At 40.6% G+C, this 17,038-nt stretch overlaps 2 protein-coding genes across 2 annotated transcripts; one reads left to right on the top strand and one right to left on the bottom strand.

Annotated features, from left to right (window-relative positions):
* Positions 1-136: 136 nt before the first annotated feature.
* On the top strand, positions 137-10,505 carry atg4b (autophagy related 4B, cysteine peptidase). Its single transcript, XM_049588770.1, has 13 exons — positions 137-263; positions 3,044-3,145; positions 3,228-3,299; positions 3,400-3,498; positions 3,680-3,781; positions 3,887-3,959; positions 5,457-5,536; positions 5,787-5,983; positions 8,472-8,550; positions 8,679-8,824; positions 8,958-9,014; positions 10,070-10,163; positions 10,265-10,505. Exons 1-13 carry the CDS (start codon positions 254-256, stop codon positions 10,336-10,338), a joined length of 1,185 nt encoding a protein of 394 aa, XP_049444727.1. The 5' UTR covers positions 137-253; the 3' UTR covers positions 10,339-10,505.
* A 363-nt stretch (positions 10,506-10,868) lies between these two features.
* dtymk (deoxythymidylate kinase (thymidylate kinase)) lies at positions 10,869-15,550 on the bottom strand. The gene is made up of 5 exons (XM_049588772.1): positions 15,260-15,550; positions 13,760-13,868; positions 12,904-12,994; positions 12,617-12,814; positions 10,869-11,233 (listed from the first exon to the last, which is right to left on the bottom strand). Exons 1-5 carry the CDS (start codon positions 15,387-15,389, stop codon positions 11,123-11,125), a joined length of 639 nt encoding a protein of 212 aa, XP_049444729.1. The 5' UTR covers positions 15,390-15,550; the 3' UTR covers positions 10,869-11,122.
* Between the last annotated feature and the right edge of the window lie 1,488 nt (positions 15,551-17,038).

Raw genomic sequence — 17,038 nt, 5'->3', positions numbered from 1 at the left:
CGAACAGTTCCTAACATAAATTAAGTGATATCAAGCCTCCTTTAATCTGAACCACTGTCAACTGCTCTCAACGGGACGCAACGTCAGCCACTCTTGATTGGTCCGAGCAATTTGACCCCTCCTCTCAAATCTCATTGGACGTCGTAAGAAAAGTCCCGCCTCTCCCCGAATTCCACAGCAGGACTCTGCTCCCATTGGTCCACCGGGTCGGAGTCCAGAGAACAACAAACAAGATAGGGTGAAGACCGTCGGGATGGATGCAGGTAAGAGAGATTTAACAGTAAAATAACATTTCTTTCTCCCCCGTAGCGAGATAGTGTTATCACAAAATAACCACAGCAACGCCACGTCATGCCTGGCAACAAATTCCCTGCTCTGTCATGACGGGATTTCCAACTCTAGCTGCCAGTCCAACACAGACACATACTGCTTTGTAGCCTCGGTGACGTTAGCCTGCTAAAATGATGACTAAAGCTAACTGCTAACCGCCGTTAGCCTGCTGTTATTGCTAAACGTGGCGCTTTGACAGCTCGCCACACAGCCGTATAACTTCCTGTACGGTCCCCAGATGTTGGCACTGGTAGTGTCATGTGTTGCGGTGAAGTTTCGCTCCTAATAACGACCCTTCCGTCCTTGGTTTGACTGTTTATGCTAACAGTACGCTACGCCCAAGATGAACATCCCAGCCGATGCACTGTCACCATCACATCAGTTATTAAGCTAACGTTAGCACCGGAATGCTAGTAGCTACGTGAGAGGTTAAGTTATATGATAAGCAACAAAACTCATGCAGTTTAATAACTTAATAGCGTCCAGAAAATAGGAGTTATCATTACATTCCCTTCTTCTTCGACTGCAACCACATCCCTTCATCCTTTATCGATGAGGCTGTAAATCTCAGCTGTCTGTGTCCAAGCTAACTGACTGACAGGTAACGTTAACGTTTTCCTGTCTGCTGTCAGTGATGTGGACATTTAACAACACACCAGACTAAACCCTTAAAAAAAAACTTTACATAAAAGCTTAAATAAACATCTCCAGTGAATAATAACAGACACAAGTTAGCCAGGGTTTTTCAAGAGGAAGTGTAACTTACTCTTCAACGGTGTCCATTACTGCTTTGCCCAGTTTTACATCTGGCTGTGAGCCCAGTGTTTCCAGCTGCAGTGAAAAGTCTGCACCCACTTAATTGCTTACATACTTATTTATCACTACCTAACTGCACAAGGGAGAAATATTTGTAGAAACTGGAAAAAAGAAATATGTTTTGTAGAAAAAAAATGTTGGTGTTGGTGCATAAATTGGGACAAAATCTTACTTTTTTGGGTTTTGTCATTTTTACACGTACACCTTCCATGTATGTTGAAATAAAGTGGTTCCCAACTGATCCAGCCACAAGGTCCAGATTTGTTCTGAGTCATTAGTTCAAGGTCCGCACAGTTTAATACACCATCATACTTGTGTTTGACCATGTTATGGAGCCAGTTTGCTGTCAGTGTTAAGCAGCTGTCTGTTATTCACTTACTCTACAGCAGGAAAAGGCACTTTAAAATAAAAGCTGTGTGCCAAAAATTCAGCCTTGACTATTAAACCTTGTAATGGGCCGACCTCCCAATGATTTAATAGTCATACATGATGGAGGTCAGAGCTAAGATCTGATGGAGTTGGCAAAAAGTTACACATGTATTAATTTAACAGCAGTTGCAATGTGCAGCCTTTTTGTTTTCCAGAGTCATCAGGAGTTCTCTTGATGCTAATCAAAACACTTAATTTTTAAACTATAATTCTTATTTAGTTTGGATTTAGAAGAGCTATGGAGTTGAGATGTTGTGGTAGAGACACACCTGATGCCAATATTATTGAATGAATATCAAAAATAGAAATCTTACCAGTACTTGAGCAGCATTCAAACCTTTTTTGAAACCAGGAAGCGAGACAGGAGTCTTGTGATACAGCTGACTGCTTTTTATGCCCGATGAAATTATGTTTTTGTATGAATTTGGCGGAGTTGACAAAAATCTGGGAGACATCTTTAACATATTAAACTATTAAAATATTTTTAAATCATATTTATTTCATACATGCAAATATTTAAAAAAATATATGTTTCACTTCAGAGATGAAACTAGTGTGTTGATACGTTGTAATTTTAAGATTTTTTTGGGCGTAGGACATGATTTGTTCCAATTCTCAAGAACGGGTGATAAACATGTTAAGAGTAGATGTAAATTACAATAAAATATGAAAAGGTACTGTTAAAATGTACAGCTTATCTGAATACAAATGAAAGACCTGTTCAGTTTTTAAAAGTGTTATTTATTGTCCACAAAAGTGCAGATCCAGATACTGATATGTGTGATGTAGTAAGTCTTGTCAGTTTGTCTTGTGTGTTGTTGCCTCTGATATTAAAGGGGTGATTTTACACATCAAGTTCAGTTTGCTCGTCATGAAGAATATTACTCAGCTAGTGAAAAAAAAGTTGAAAAATGTCATCTGTGGCCCTGGATGAGGTTTTTGAAGTCTGAGAAAATAACATTAATGATGCCATAGTGATGTCGTCAAGGTTATTCCACCCTTAAGACCAAGAAATCCTGAATGAGGACAGGGAGCGTCAGGATACAAATAACACTATCACGTTGCATTGTGGGGAATGTAGGAATCAGCGTTTTTTGAGCTGTACATATACTAGTGCTCAAAGTCAGGATATATGTCTCTCACATTTATCCCAACATCATGAAAATACAACACTAAACAGCTTAGTGTTTTTCCTGACTTTGTGGGGCTTGTTTATACAGTGTGTTTATTTCACTGCCGTATACATTTGGCAGGAACTTGAAACATAATACTTTATTTATCCCACAGGGAGTGTCCTCCTTCACTTGCTCCCTTGCATATAAGATAAGCATAACTAATGGGTGCCATCTTTACTCCCTGACAGATAGCTTCACTTTAATGCAGCAAGCGGACAGTGGTCAACAATATGTGCAGTTTCTCCTCTGTTATTTCCCACACTGACAGTTGTCTCTCTTCTCCTCTTTTGCAGCAACCTTGACGTACGACACACTTCGCTTTGGAGAGTTTGAAGATTTTCCTGAGACCTCGGAGCCCGTGTGGATCTTGGGGAAAGAATACAACGCACTCATAGGTAGTATAATGATGTTATTTAGCACATATGCACCTTTCTCTGTGGATGTATTCTAACATGTTGATTTCTGGTCTTCACATAGAAAAAGATGAGATTTTATCAGATGTCACGTCACGACTGTGGTTCACATACAGAAAAAACTTCCCACCAATTGGTAAATGTTTCAGTTGAGCCCCTAAACTACATTATTACATTTTGTTTTGACATTTAATTACAAAAGTTGATGTGATGCATGGTTCTTGGATGTGTTACAGGTGGGACAGGACCAACATCAGATACAGGATGGGGATGTATGTTACGGTGCGGCCAGATGATCCTGGGCGAGGCCTTGGTGTGTAGACATGTAGGCAGAGGTGAGACGACTTTTTAAATAATACAAAAACAAAGAAAAAAAACTCCTTCGATTGTAGATAGATATAGATATACAATCCAGATTTCATCACTGTGTGGCACTCCCAGCTCTTCTCCAGTGATTAGACTATAGCAAACAGAGTGTGTTTGAATCAGGCTTGATAACTGGCTTGTTGTTCTCAGACTGGAGATGGGCCCGAGGCCAGAAACAAAGAGAAGAGTACATCAGTATTCTCAACGCCTTCATTGACAAAAAAGACAGCTATTATTCCATCCATCAGATTGGTAAGTAGGGAGTGTCAGACATTTCCACTGTTATCGAGGACTCACTCAGGGAGTCCTGAAAGAGTGTGTGCAACATTTTTTGTTTTTTGTTCCTAAATGCTGCAGCTCAAATGGGAGTTGGAGAGGGGAAGCCTATAGGCCAGTGGTATGGACCGAACACAGTCGCCCAGGTTTTAAAGTAAGTACTGAAGAGAAGCTACTGGACTTTCAGTTGTTTCCAGATTTTATATTTTAGTGCTACAAGTAGGGATTATTTTTATTATCAATCATTGTTGCGATTATTTTTGCAATAAAAAAAATATTAAAATTCCCTTCACACGTTCCCAGAACCCAGAGTGACGTCTTCAAATACCTATTTGTTACGCACTTCACCTGCAAGATGAGCATTTGTATATCACTTACTCTCCTCTGGGGTTGCAACAGTATTTCTTTTCAATATCGTAGATAAGCAAATGTTCACAGTATGACAACCATCAGGTTTCATGTTAGGGTATACCTTGGAACCGGTATATTGCTGCAACCCTACTCACCCCGTGTTACGTTGAATCCTTAAAGAAAGCTTTGTTTTCTTGCATGGCTCCACAGGGAACCAAGAATCCAAAAAAGGTGGACCTTCTCTATGAATTGGTTGTTGGGAAGCGAATTGAACAACAGCAAAAGTCTATCAAAACATCCGTTGACAAACTCTCACACATCCTGTGCTCGATTATACTGCACGGGATTTGTGAGAGTTTGTAAATGGATGTTTTGATAGAGTTTTGTGGTTGTATAAGCTCCAGTGCGCTGGATTTAGGCGGGTATGAGCAGCCTCGGGAAAGCACTGACTTTTAACGTGAAACAAGTTTATTCATGTGTTTTTACCAATTTAAATCAGCTGGTCGGTTTGTTTTGGAGAAGTAGAGACCTGTGGATAATTCAGCTCCCGATAAAAACCTCCTCAATTTCTGGAACTTCAGTTATCAGAGAAAAAGTGAGTACACATTAGCAGGGCCTGGGCTAGTGGACCGTCTGTGATGAGCCGAACAGCGTCAGAGAAACATGTGAAACTGCTTTATTCAGCGTTTTTCCTAGTTTAAATCAGCTGGTCTGTTTGTTTTGGAGAGGAAGAGACCTCTGTGGATAATTTCACTCCAGGTAGAAACCTTCTGAACAATGAACACTGAAGGAAGGAATTCTTACCCAGAAACGTTTTAGTTGGTTGCTACGTGCAGTCCTCACCACTGGTTGCCACTAAATCCTACACACTGCTCTTTTAAACACAGTCCTGTTTTCCCAGTTTTTGGATTCTCTGTTCACCGTCGAGGTATCCAAGAAAAACAAAGTTGTCCTCACAAATTCAAGCCGACACAGGGTGACAAAGTGATATATAAATGCTCATTTTGCCGGTGAATAAAACAAAACAACAGAAATACAATAAAAGAAGAAACCTCGAGGCTGACAGAAGGAGTCTCACTTCAGTGAGCATCATAAGCACGAGTTAAACTTTGTACTTTGTGCAGCAGACATTCGGTCAGTGTGGTTGAAACACACACTGTGCACCATTTAGTTGTTTGTATTGCATCATCAGTTTGCCCTTTATTTCTTTTACACTCATGATGGATTTATCTATCCAAAACAGTTTAGAGACGTCTTTCCAGTTTGGAAAAACACAAATCCCACCTCTGTGTGTTTTCAGGAAGCTGGCAGTGTTTGACACGTGGAGCAGATTAGTCGTACACGTGGCAATGGACAACACTGTGGTCATCGAGGAAATCAGTGAGTGCAGTTGTTTCCTGTTATTATTCATTAGTATGTACAGAATATGTGTCACAACTACAGTACTTTGGTGCTTTTCAATGTGCAAATATACAAAGAAGAGATGGGAGAAAAGGCGGAGCTTCCATTAGATGGTTTACTGTTTTAATTAGATTAAAACAAAAAGTAGCTGAGTGGTCAGTGTCAGCATTTACTGTCTGACTTGAGTATCCTGTGTGACCTACAGTAATGCCAATTTTTTTCTCTGCAGAGCGTCTCTGTATGCCCTGGCTGGACGTTGCAGGAGCCTGTGGTGGACCAGAAGGCATGGGGGAGCTCAATGGCTGCCTGGAGGGGGCGTGTGCCCTCACAGAGGAGGAGACAGCTCTCTGGAAACCTCTGGTCCTGCTCATCCCCCTCAGGCTGGGCCTGAGTGATATAAATGAGGCCTACATCGAAACCCTCAAGGTGAAGCACTTGAGCGTTTGTATTCCCACATTGTGTGTGTTAAAACAATTATGTCCTGAATCTAAGAGGTTTTCTGTGAGATTTATTGAGTGGGTTGTCATTTAAAATTTGATTGACTGAATGAGACAACTGAATTTCCTGCTTGATATTTTAATGTTAGCTAATGTTAGGCTATATATAAACTACACTAGAGTCTATAAAAATAAATAAGGTCCTAGTTATAGACACCCATTAAAAAGCAGCTTAATTTTGAGCTGTAAAATCCCTTTTGCATTGTTAACAATGTTAGCACAACTAGCCGTGCTGATGCTGCTCACAGTGATAAAATGAGGCTGCTTACTTGTCGGGGCAACCTCGGGTGGACTGAGGGTGGGCACAGTGTTCTCCCAGCAACGCCACAATGGGTTTGAGTGCCGTCAGTAGCAGTAATCACCAAATGAGCGGCGACGTCACTAGCTGCAGCATAATGAGAGTAACGTTACTCCAGCTGTACTGATGAGCAACAAAATTAACCTGTAGACCAACATGTATAACTGGTCAAAAAAATATTACAATTCTTATCTGTGATGGATTACCAATCTCAAGGAAGTTACAAACTTCTCTGCATACTTTTTGCGCCAGTATTAGGTTCTCACACATCGCTCCAAACCTCTGCAACTACTGTGGTTGGTGTGTGAATATGCAGGGAACAGAATCTTGATGTTGCTTTATCTGATTCTCAACAGGTGAACATGTGAAATGCACATCAAGACATATGCTGGTTTAAAGGTGCTCATGCTGTAAGGAGATATTTGTAGCCTACATTTCAAAACAGAGACACTGAAATAAACAAGTTACCTGCTTTTTTGGGTGGCTTTCTGGTATGATTGCTGTAGATTTATCAATTCAAGTCCTTTAAGGAGCTAAACTTCCACTAGTAATCTAAAGCATTGTTCCCACACCCTCTTAAATATCAGATTCACAGACTTTTCAAGGCCGTTTCAAGGACTTTAAACAGCTTTATTCTAGACACAGATCAAGGTTAATCACTGTTAACTCGCGGAGTGCTGTCCTGTGTGATGCTCCAGCAGCATGGCCCATCAAAGCTGCTTTGCTGACGGCGTGGACTTTATTGATTTGCTGCGGGCTCTGCACTGAGACATGGCCAGCGGATGTTTAACAAGCCAGTTTTAATGAATGGCTTTGGTGAGCCTTGGGTCCTCGGAGCATTTTATTGTTTTTCCAGACCACTTTGGCTGAAACCACGACCACGTACGCCCAACGAAAGCAGGCTGCCAGACTTCAAGGCCCGATGATTGGCTGCCAGCCTATTGCTACAAGTAGTTCTCGCTTCTGCACACTGGGTGCCATGTGAAACGAAATGGCGAGAGTTAATCACTGGCTTTAAATACCACCGAGATGGCTTTTGCCTTTATTTCACAGGACAGATTAAGTGTGAGAAAGAGGGGATGACATGCAGCAAAGGCTGGAATCAAACCTGCGGCAGAGGCAGCAACGACATTGCCTTTGTACATGGGACACCCACCCTATCCACTGAGCTGCCACAGGACATTGGGTTTTGATGTCCATTTTCTTCCTTTATGTATCTGTGTTTGTTTACATGTATATACCTCCCCATTGTTCATGTGTCTTTACGAACACTACGTTAACACAGAGCTGGTTGAAAATCAGAAAAGTTTCCTTTTAACTACCCAGATCACTGTTTTCCCAAGCTAATGTAGCTGTCGTATCTCACAGAGATGGACCTTCAGTGACAGCCCTGCCCCCCTCACTCCCTGCAGGATCAGCAAACTATCTGGGGGGAGTGAATTTGAGGTACCATGGAATACGTCCATAAATGGGCTCGCTAGCTAGAAGCAGTCTCATCCCTGCCCGATCAGCAAACTTTCCAGCTCTGCAGTCTCCAAGCAGCGGGGAGCTAGCTTGCTAACATACTCTCAGTGGTGCTGGCAGCCAATTATCGAGCCTTGAGGTCTGGCAGCCCGCTTCCGCCACACATTCTGGAATTATATTTTCCGGGCATAGCTGAAGGTTTGCGTAACGTTAGCTTTCTTTCTCTGCTTAACCTGCATCATTTGACTTCGGTCACTCTTGCCCGCCTGTGACTGTCGCACCTTCGCGAGGCGGATGGCGCGTGAAACAGTGACACAACCATGAGAGACTCGCACGCAGACAGCTGAGAAAAAAATAGCGAATGAACTTCAGTTTCTACTCTTGCAGAAAATTCACGAATTGAAGCACTTTCACTGACCCATGTCTGTTTTCTAAAACTTTCAAGGCCTTGATTCCCCCCCTCAAATACAAAAACTTTCAAGGATTTTGAGGGAACCCTAAAAAAAACCCAAACAAATGGTACGCTTTGCAAAATGTCATTTTTCTGTTTGTGCTAAATTGGCTGAAAGATTTCTGAAAACAGGTCGTTAAATTAGCACCGAGGCAAAGTCAGGTGCAGCTGGGGTGAGATAAACCCTCTTGTCTCTTTTCACAGCAATGCTTCATGCTGCCTCAGTCCCTGGGTGTTATTGGGGGAAAACCCAACAGTGCCCATTACTTCATTGGTTATGTCGGTATGTCTAGTCTCTGTGTTTGTGAAATAAACACTCAGCTGTGCACTGCACACTCATGCTCACCATATTAATTCTACCAACACCAAGAGAACAGTCTCATTCTAAACATGATTCTCTCTTTATTTCAGGAGAGGAGCTCATCTATTTAGACCCGCACACCACTCAGCCTGCAGTGGATCCATGTGAAGACGGCCAGGTCCCCGATGAGACGTACCATTGTCAGCACCCTCCCTGCCGCATGCACATCTGTGAACTGGACCCATCCATCGCAGCGGTAGGAATGCTCGCGAGGGTTTTATAGCGCAGCTCAGACTGAGGCTCATTGTTAAACGTGAATGTGAGCAGGCTGAAAACTTTGCACAGTAACTCAGATGTTCCGTGACTTATTGTTTTCTGGTCTCCGCCAGGGTTTCTTCTGCAGAACAGAGGACGAGTTTGATGACTGGTGTATGCGCATAAGAAGGGTATGTTTCTGTGGACACTGCTCTTTTGTTGCTCCCTTGACTTGTCTGTAGCAGTTAAAGGGGTAGTTTGGATTTTTTTTGAAGTGGGTTTGTATGAGACACTTACCAGGGATGTGCAGGCTAAGTTGATTGGTAGATTCAATCAACAGACTGCAGTGTTCACAGCTCCACCTTTTAGTACCAGATCTGTGTGCTCAGTACCCCAACAGAGGGGGGACAAGAAATGGGGACGGTACAGAACGGTTGCATTGGTACCATCCACAACTTTTCACAGTGGAAACAGAAAACCACATTGAACGAACTGTACCATACTGCTTGGTGGAAATGGGACTTAAATGGATGGAACTGCATGAACTGCAGCTGCCCGTGGACGTTAAACGCAGAAAGTATGTCCAAGCCTCCAGCTAAATGTCTTCAATCAATCAATCAATCAATTTTATTTATAAAGCCCAATATCACAAATCACAATTTGCCTCACAGGGCTTTACAGCATACGACATCCCTCTGTCCTTATGACCCTCACAGCTGATCAGGAAAAACTCCCAAAAAAAAACCCTTTAACGGGGGAAAAAACGGTAGAAACCTCAGGAAGAGCAACTGAGGAGGGATCCCTCTTCCAGGACGGACAGACGTGCAATAGATGTCTTACATAACAGATCAACATAATAAATTAACAGTAATTCGTATGACACAATGAGACAGAAAAAGAGAGAGACAGAGACAGAGAGAGAGACAGAGATGCAGTACAGACGGTAATGACAGTAGCTTACAACATTAATGAAAGTAATAAGTCTTCTCGCTAGGCTTAATAAGAGAGGTGCTTTAAGTAAATGTTATTTTGTAGAATAATGTGCAGTGTGTATAATTCAGGGTGCTAAAAAATCTACCCACATTTGGCGGGTGTTAATTTCTGACTGTAGGTAATACAATGACTTTGGATAAGAACCTCATGCAGCCCCACTTCAAAAAATCCTAAACTCTCTTTAAGTGAAGCATCACTGTGCTGTCGGAGGAATTTGTATCTCATAAATTGATTGATGGTCCTTGTCTTCTAGCTGTCCTGCAACAAAGGTGGCCTTCCCATGTTTGAACTAGTAGACAGTCAGCCCTCCCACATGGTCAGCGTGGATGCCCTTAATCTTACTCCTGGTAAATGAACTGCATATTTTCTGCCAAAAATATTCAGAAAATTCTGTTGACGAAAATGGATTTTAATATTTTTCTTTTATGTGTTGACGCTCACTTTGCAGATTTCTCAGACTCGGACAGGTTGGAGCGGTTCTTTGATTCAGAAGATGAAGAGTTTGAGATCCTCTCCCTGTGAGGAACATACGAACAATGATTTACTGTTCGGGACAGTTGGCGAGATATTCTGTGTCTCTTCTCTGTGTCAGAAGGGAAGCCTGAGGGGATGAACATGAACTGGAGACCTCTTGAGCCAGTCCAGCTCCAATGGTGTAGTCAGTGTGTGTCACACAGCGTTCTTCTCAACAGCCTCTGAATGCTCTCTGTATCCAACATTGAGACTGCCTGGTGGAAGCCGTAGCAGGAGCTCAGGATAAATTCTGTATGCACATCTTCACATACATGTGTTTCCATTGAGTCTTAACACTTTAAATGTTTATTCTGAAGTGATATGGTGCCTTTCCCTGACTCCATAAGTAAAATTGCCATAACAGTTTTATGTTGTATAGAAACACAAAGGTTCATGATGCCCATGGCTTACGCGGTTTGTCACTAATAACTCAAGTCTGTAACAGCCTGTAATGAAACCAAATCGAGTCAAATCTGCAGACAAGTTGCATTAATTGCTCATGCAAAGTATCCTTGCCAAGTCTGAAACATATACACTAGTTCATTTGAAGATTATTTATTTAATCACAGTATATAGACAGGTGAAAGAACAATACACATGTAAGAGGATTAAAAACAAATAAAGTCAGAATCTGATATTTGACGATGGTACATCTCTTCAGTTTCAAGGATAAAATTATAGGAAACGCAGTTTAATAAAGATGCTTCAGAGAAGCACGTACAAGAGTCATTAAGCTGCTGCACCAGCAGACTGTTAGTCTCAAACCAGCAGGTGCAAGGTCACTGGTTCAGGATCACTTCCACAGCTCTCCAAGCTCCAGGTTTTGAGCGGTGTTGATCGCATTCAAGCTGTGTGTCGTGATGTCCTTGTGCACATCCTCAACACCTTGAGAAGCATCGATTACCTAGAGCAGATCACAAGGTGTTTCATATTATTGATTTAAATAAACACATGGGGATAAATGAACAAGACAGTCCAGAAAAGTCGGGATGCTGTGTTGAACGCACATAAAAACAGAATGCTATGATTAGTCTTATTCAACTGAACACAGCACAAAGACAAAATATTAGGGATGCACGATCATACCAGCAGGTCATCGGTATCAGCTGATACTGGTGCTGAATTTGATGCCTGCAACACATTTCAAGCAGATGGGACAGGAGCAACAAAAACTAGGAAAGTTGTGGAATACTCAAAAGCACAAGCAAGGATGAGGTGAGGTTCAGCACTTGTGGAAAACTGTAGACAACAGTTTAAGAACAATGTTCCTCCACTCACGATGGAAAAGAATTTGTGGATTTCACATCTACAAGTCATAATATGATCAAAAGACTCAGAGAATCTGGAGAAATCTCTGCACAACTGCCCTTGACCTTCGATCCTTTAGGTGGCACTGCAATAAAAACCAACATGACTGTATGAAGGATGTCACTACATGGGCTTAGGTACTAGGCTTGGGCAGTGTCACAGTGTACCAGGGTATTTAAAAATCCTGACGGTATGCTTTTCAGTACGGTCAAAACTACAGACGCTCACCAACCTCATACTGGAGAAGCTGTACTGAGGATGTTTTGCATGTTGTGCACATCAGGCGCCACTAGAGGTCAGTCTGGTGCAAGAGGCAGCTGAGCTGACTGCGAGTTGTGGAGATAAAGGACTGTAAACAGCTGGCAACAGTAGGGACTGTTATTTTAAGTGTCTGACAACATTATGGAGAGGATCCCTACAAAGACAGACCTTTCTGTTAAAGAGTAAGATCCTTTTTGTTTAATCAGAAACAGCTCTGAAAATCTAACTCAGCGAATTAAAGGTTTATTTCAACCAAACCAGAGTTAGTGATTGGTGGAACAGTGGACTAACTAACTGCAGGACTAACAAGACGAACCAAGATGGTGTTGCTGAGTTCTATTTTGGCTTCGTAGTGACAGTGTACCAGGTGCCAGACTGACCTGCCTGCAGTCCACACCTGTCTCCCCCTGAACATGTGTGGAACATTATGAAGCACAAAACACGACAACGTTGATCCCGGACTGCTGAGACACTGAAGTCGGATATCAAGCTAGAAAAACTTCAACAGTTAGTGTCCTCAGTTCCCAAACACTTACTGAGAGCTGTTAAAAGAAAAGGTGACATCACACAGTGGTAAACATGCTCCTGTCACAACTTATATTTGGACAGAATGTGTAGAAAATAACTCATAAATCATTGCATTCTGTTTTTGTTTACGTTCTACACAGCTCCCCCACGTATTGGACTCTGGGCTGTACAGTCCTGAGCCGCCTCATACCTGCCAGTTGACTGAAGGATCCTTCATCAGCTGTTCAAATTTCTGTTGAACCACTCTTTGGAAAACACTGGTCTCGTATCTCTCTTCTCCAAACTGTCCTCTGAGAGCAGCCTCGGCCGGACTGAGCTGCAGAAACATAACAAGGTCCGGCTTGGGCAGTCCCACGTCAGGCTTCATGCACCAGTCCAGAGAGAAACCCTGAAGGAGACGAACACATCAAACTGTCAAACACACAGGATGATTCGGTCTGATGGACGCAGAGTTTGAAAGGCTGACAGAAGACTCACCGGCTTCGCACTGGTGAAAGCAACTCCAGAGAAGGCGTACCTATCTACGACCAGAGTGGTGCCCTGCTCCAGCTTCTTCTTCATTAGAGGCCTGTGGTCACAAGTATTTTATTAGAAGAACATGTCGGCTATTATGTGAACAGTTTAAGGGAACTTCTCACAGCTAAAGACAAAAGAAGAAAAAAGAAGCATTTATTGATAGAGTTAGCATCATTGCTAATACAGGCAACTGGAAAGGGACTACATGTACTAAAAGCTCTGTACATTTTTAGAAGAATAAAGCTGGGGCCTGATGCAGATAACAGGTTTCACAAACTCTGAGTTGATGAACCCTGAGATGGAAAACGATACGATTCACCATGGCAACAGGTAAATAAAAGGCAGAGCCTCCATTTTAATCCAGTGGGCATGTAGAGATACTAATGCATGAATATTCAGACTGTGCACATTTATATACTTATATATATATATATAAAAGTCACAAATGTAAAGTTTGATTTCTAACATAGGCTAAATTATTTCCTTAAACAGCTAAACAGCTGGGCGCTGTTGTTTTTTAGTAAATATGACTCAAACTATGTACTACTATATTTATTGAGGACTATTTTTAGACAAGGATTAAAACACATTTCGTGCGTAGTAAAGGGCTTCCCAGACTTTTCTCACAGCTCACATCTTGCCTTGTCACAGCAGGAGGGGGCAGTTAGCTATTCCAGTGAGCCAGCAAGCACAACACCTGGACCATCACTGAGTGGAACGCAGCCATCGTTAAGGCTATTTGACACACCTGTGCTTTGTCACAGGGTCGGCTGTGAATGTAAAATGTAACTTGAACTCAACAAAACCAGGGTCTTACACCAGCTCCCAGCGGTTTGCAGAGAACAGCAGGTGCACCGTGTGGTCCTCCAGATCGCTTTTCTTCTCCAGGTAGGCGCTGATCAGCTGTCCAATTGTTGTGGTCCTGTCTGCACAGAGAAAACACACCACAGCACATTAACGTCACACAGGAGAGTCAGAATCAGCTTTGATGGCCACTGGTGGTGCTGTACAGTGTTCCAGTGTTGTGTAGAGAGGAGTTACAAACAAGGGCGAATCATGAGACTCGCCTTACTCTGCCTCTGATTGGCTACATTGTGCTTCTGGATGCGTCTCTCACGTGTCTCGCCCATAGACTGTATATATTTTGTGGATTTGCAGTGGACACCAGAGAAATAGACACAACACTGGATGAGAGAAGGCTGACAGAGGACAGAGAGCGACACACTGATGTCACGTGTTGTCTGCAGGACATACTCATGTTCTAATGAAAGTTTTAATTTAGCTCTGTTAATTTTATTGTTTATATTACTGTCTTTTATTTGACTGAAAAATATATTGTGAAATTCAGTTTTTGAATTAGTGACAGAGCCAGCCATTGGTACTGTTCAGAAAGTGCTGTCCTGGCCACTCTGACCCACAATCCTCTGTCAGTAAGTGATGAACATTGGTGTGGCTTCTTTCAGAAACATGGGGGAAATGCAATGAGAAACTGCAATGAGAAATGTCCCACAAATTGCAAAAAAAAAAAAAAAATGGATTCAGAAAATTATTTTAAAAAAATGGGGAAAAATTATATTAATAACTATTATTATTACGTATTTAAAATTGTGGTACAGAATTATTATAACTTTTGAAGCACTTTTTCCAGGTCATTTCCTTGTTTGTTCGTTTTTAACTTTTTTATTCTATTTTTTTTCTTAGCCAATTTCCTTGTTTTTATTTATTTATTTTTTAAACAATTTTTTTGGTCATTTTTTCTTTCATTGCTCACTGCCTTAATCCCATGTTTTTGAATTATCATACTACACAGGTCGCACCCTATGACACCCTCAGCGTCACGCACTGACGCAACGACATTACAGCTACTTTACGTCACAGCTACAAAAAATAAAGTTGCATTTCTGTAACATTACGTGGAAGATTATTTACGGAACATAACTGTAACGTTTCATTACACAAAACTGAATGACTTTTCCGAAGGTTTCTGGTACTTTACAGATTATATAGGACTTTTCCAGACATGGAAAACTAGACTTGAATTCCGTGGTTTTTCCAGGTTTTCCACGAACTTTAGTGCAATGACGCAGAGTGCAAACAGCAGCCTACATACACTGTATACAGTGACGCTTATATTTATATTAACAGTGATGATATTATCGCGTTAAAGAGCAGTTAGTAATCGGTTCAGCGGACGTTGGTGTTGTAGGTTTATTGCAGAGGTGATAGCAGATGTTTAAAGTTATATTCACACGTAGGACCTTCCCGGGGGCTGTAAAGAAACCCCCGTTACGCTACATGAACAAACAACACGTCTCACCGGGGAATCTCATCATCTCTGCGGGTCGGCCGCTCTGCTGCAGCGCCTGAACCAGCCGCCTACACTGCGTCGTCTTCCCGGCCCTGTCCACCCCCTCCAGCACGATGAGAGCTCCTCTTTTACCCGCCATCACTGCCGATTGTCCCTCAGCTCTGTCCTGCGGTCTGTCAGCGAGCTGCTCTCTGGAGCTACACCCCAAAACAAAGCGGTAACAGGAGGCTGCTCACAGCTTCACCCAAGTCACCATTTACCCGCCTTTTTAATGAAGCAAGTTGTCAACAAGGAAGTACTTTGACGCACTTCCTGTTCCGGTTGTTTTTTTTCTAAACAACTTTATTGAAAAGAAACAAATGCGACCTTTTTATAATAATAATAATAATAATAATAATAATAATAATGATGATGATGATGATGATGATAATAAAAATTTTGTTTAAAAAAATGTTATTATTTTTCTCTCATATCTTTTTTTTACTGTAAACTGTAAATAGTATTGTATTTTTATTTATTTACTATGAATAAAAAATTGTAGGATTTTTTCATTTTTAGCTTTTTTTTTTAAAAAATTATTTTTCTTTCAAACAGGTAAAAAAATTAAATACATAAATAAGATAAATAACTAATAAAATAACTTACTTGTCAATATAATAACTCTTATAAACAACATAAATAAACATCATTAAATATTTACGTGTCCAAAAAAACCTTTCCTTATTATTTACATTTATCATTTAACTTAGATTTACTATTTACGTAGTAATAGTAGTAATAATAATAACAATGATAATATTATTGTTGTTAATAATAATAATAATAATAATAATAATAATAATAATAATAATAATAATAATAATAATTAACATTTGTAGAACATAAAAAAGCATACAACATTTTGTAGAGGGTTTTCCTCCTATATAAAAATACGGAGAAAAAAAATAGTCAACCTTGATGAAGATGAGGAAAAAGAGAATAAATAAATTAATAAATTAGTTAAATATAATGAATAAAATAAACTGGGGGAGATTTATAAATAGATAAATAACAATTGTAAAAAAAAAAATAACAAAAAAATAAAGTCAAGTAAAGTAAATTAAAACACTAGACATACAAAATTGGAGCAAAAACATCAAGAACCAAAAACAAGGATCACACTGCAAAACAAGAACTGAGAAAAGTCGACACTTAATTCTTTGCAGTTCTGCCAGTGTTCATTTTATTCAGTGACAGAAAAAATTTAAAGTTTTTTATAAACCAGTTAGGGAGGGCTCACTAATCCTCCACTTGCTACAATAAATATGGTATTTACCCATAAGTATAATTATATTTAATATGTGGGAGACAGATTAAGTCAGATTATCTATATAAAAAAATGTGAGAGAAATCAAATGTGTGAATGTCATTAATCTTCAGCGATAACCATTTTCACAATCTTTGAGACACAGGGCAAAAAAAAAAATAAAAATAAAAAAAGCATGCTCTTGATTCTCACCACAGAGGGTACAGGAACGACTCGAATTTAAATCTTTAAATCTAAATCTTATGAATGACCTTAAAATGAATTTCTTTAACATCTGGGGAAACAGACCACTTGATGAATTTAGAATGTGCTCTGTCAATAACAGATAAGGTCACTGACTCTGGGGCCTGTGTATGTAACCCTCTGTAATAATCATGAAACACCTGAGATGTCAAGATCATAGGAATAAACTTATTACGTTTTTTATCATGCAAGTTACACTCTTCAGTAACTAAATTTGGTAATACTGCCTTAACATTAAG

The sequence above is a fragment of the Epinephelus fuscoguttatus genome, linkage group LG10, assembly GCF_011397635.1.
Source record: "Epinephelus fuscoguttatus linkage group LG10, E.fuscoguttatus.final_Chr_v1".
Classification (NCBI taxonomy): domain Eukaryota; kingdom Metazoa; phylum Chordata; class Actinopteri; order Perciformes; family Serranidae; genus Epinephelus; species Epinephelus fuscoguttatus.
This window is presented reverse-complemented; position numbering and strand designations above follow the sequence as displayed.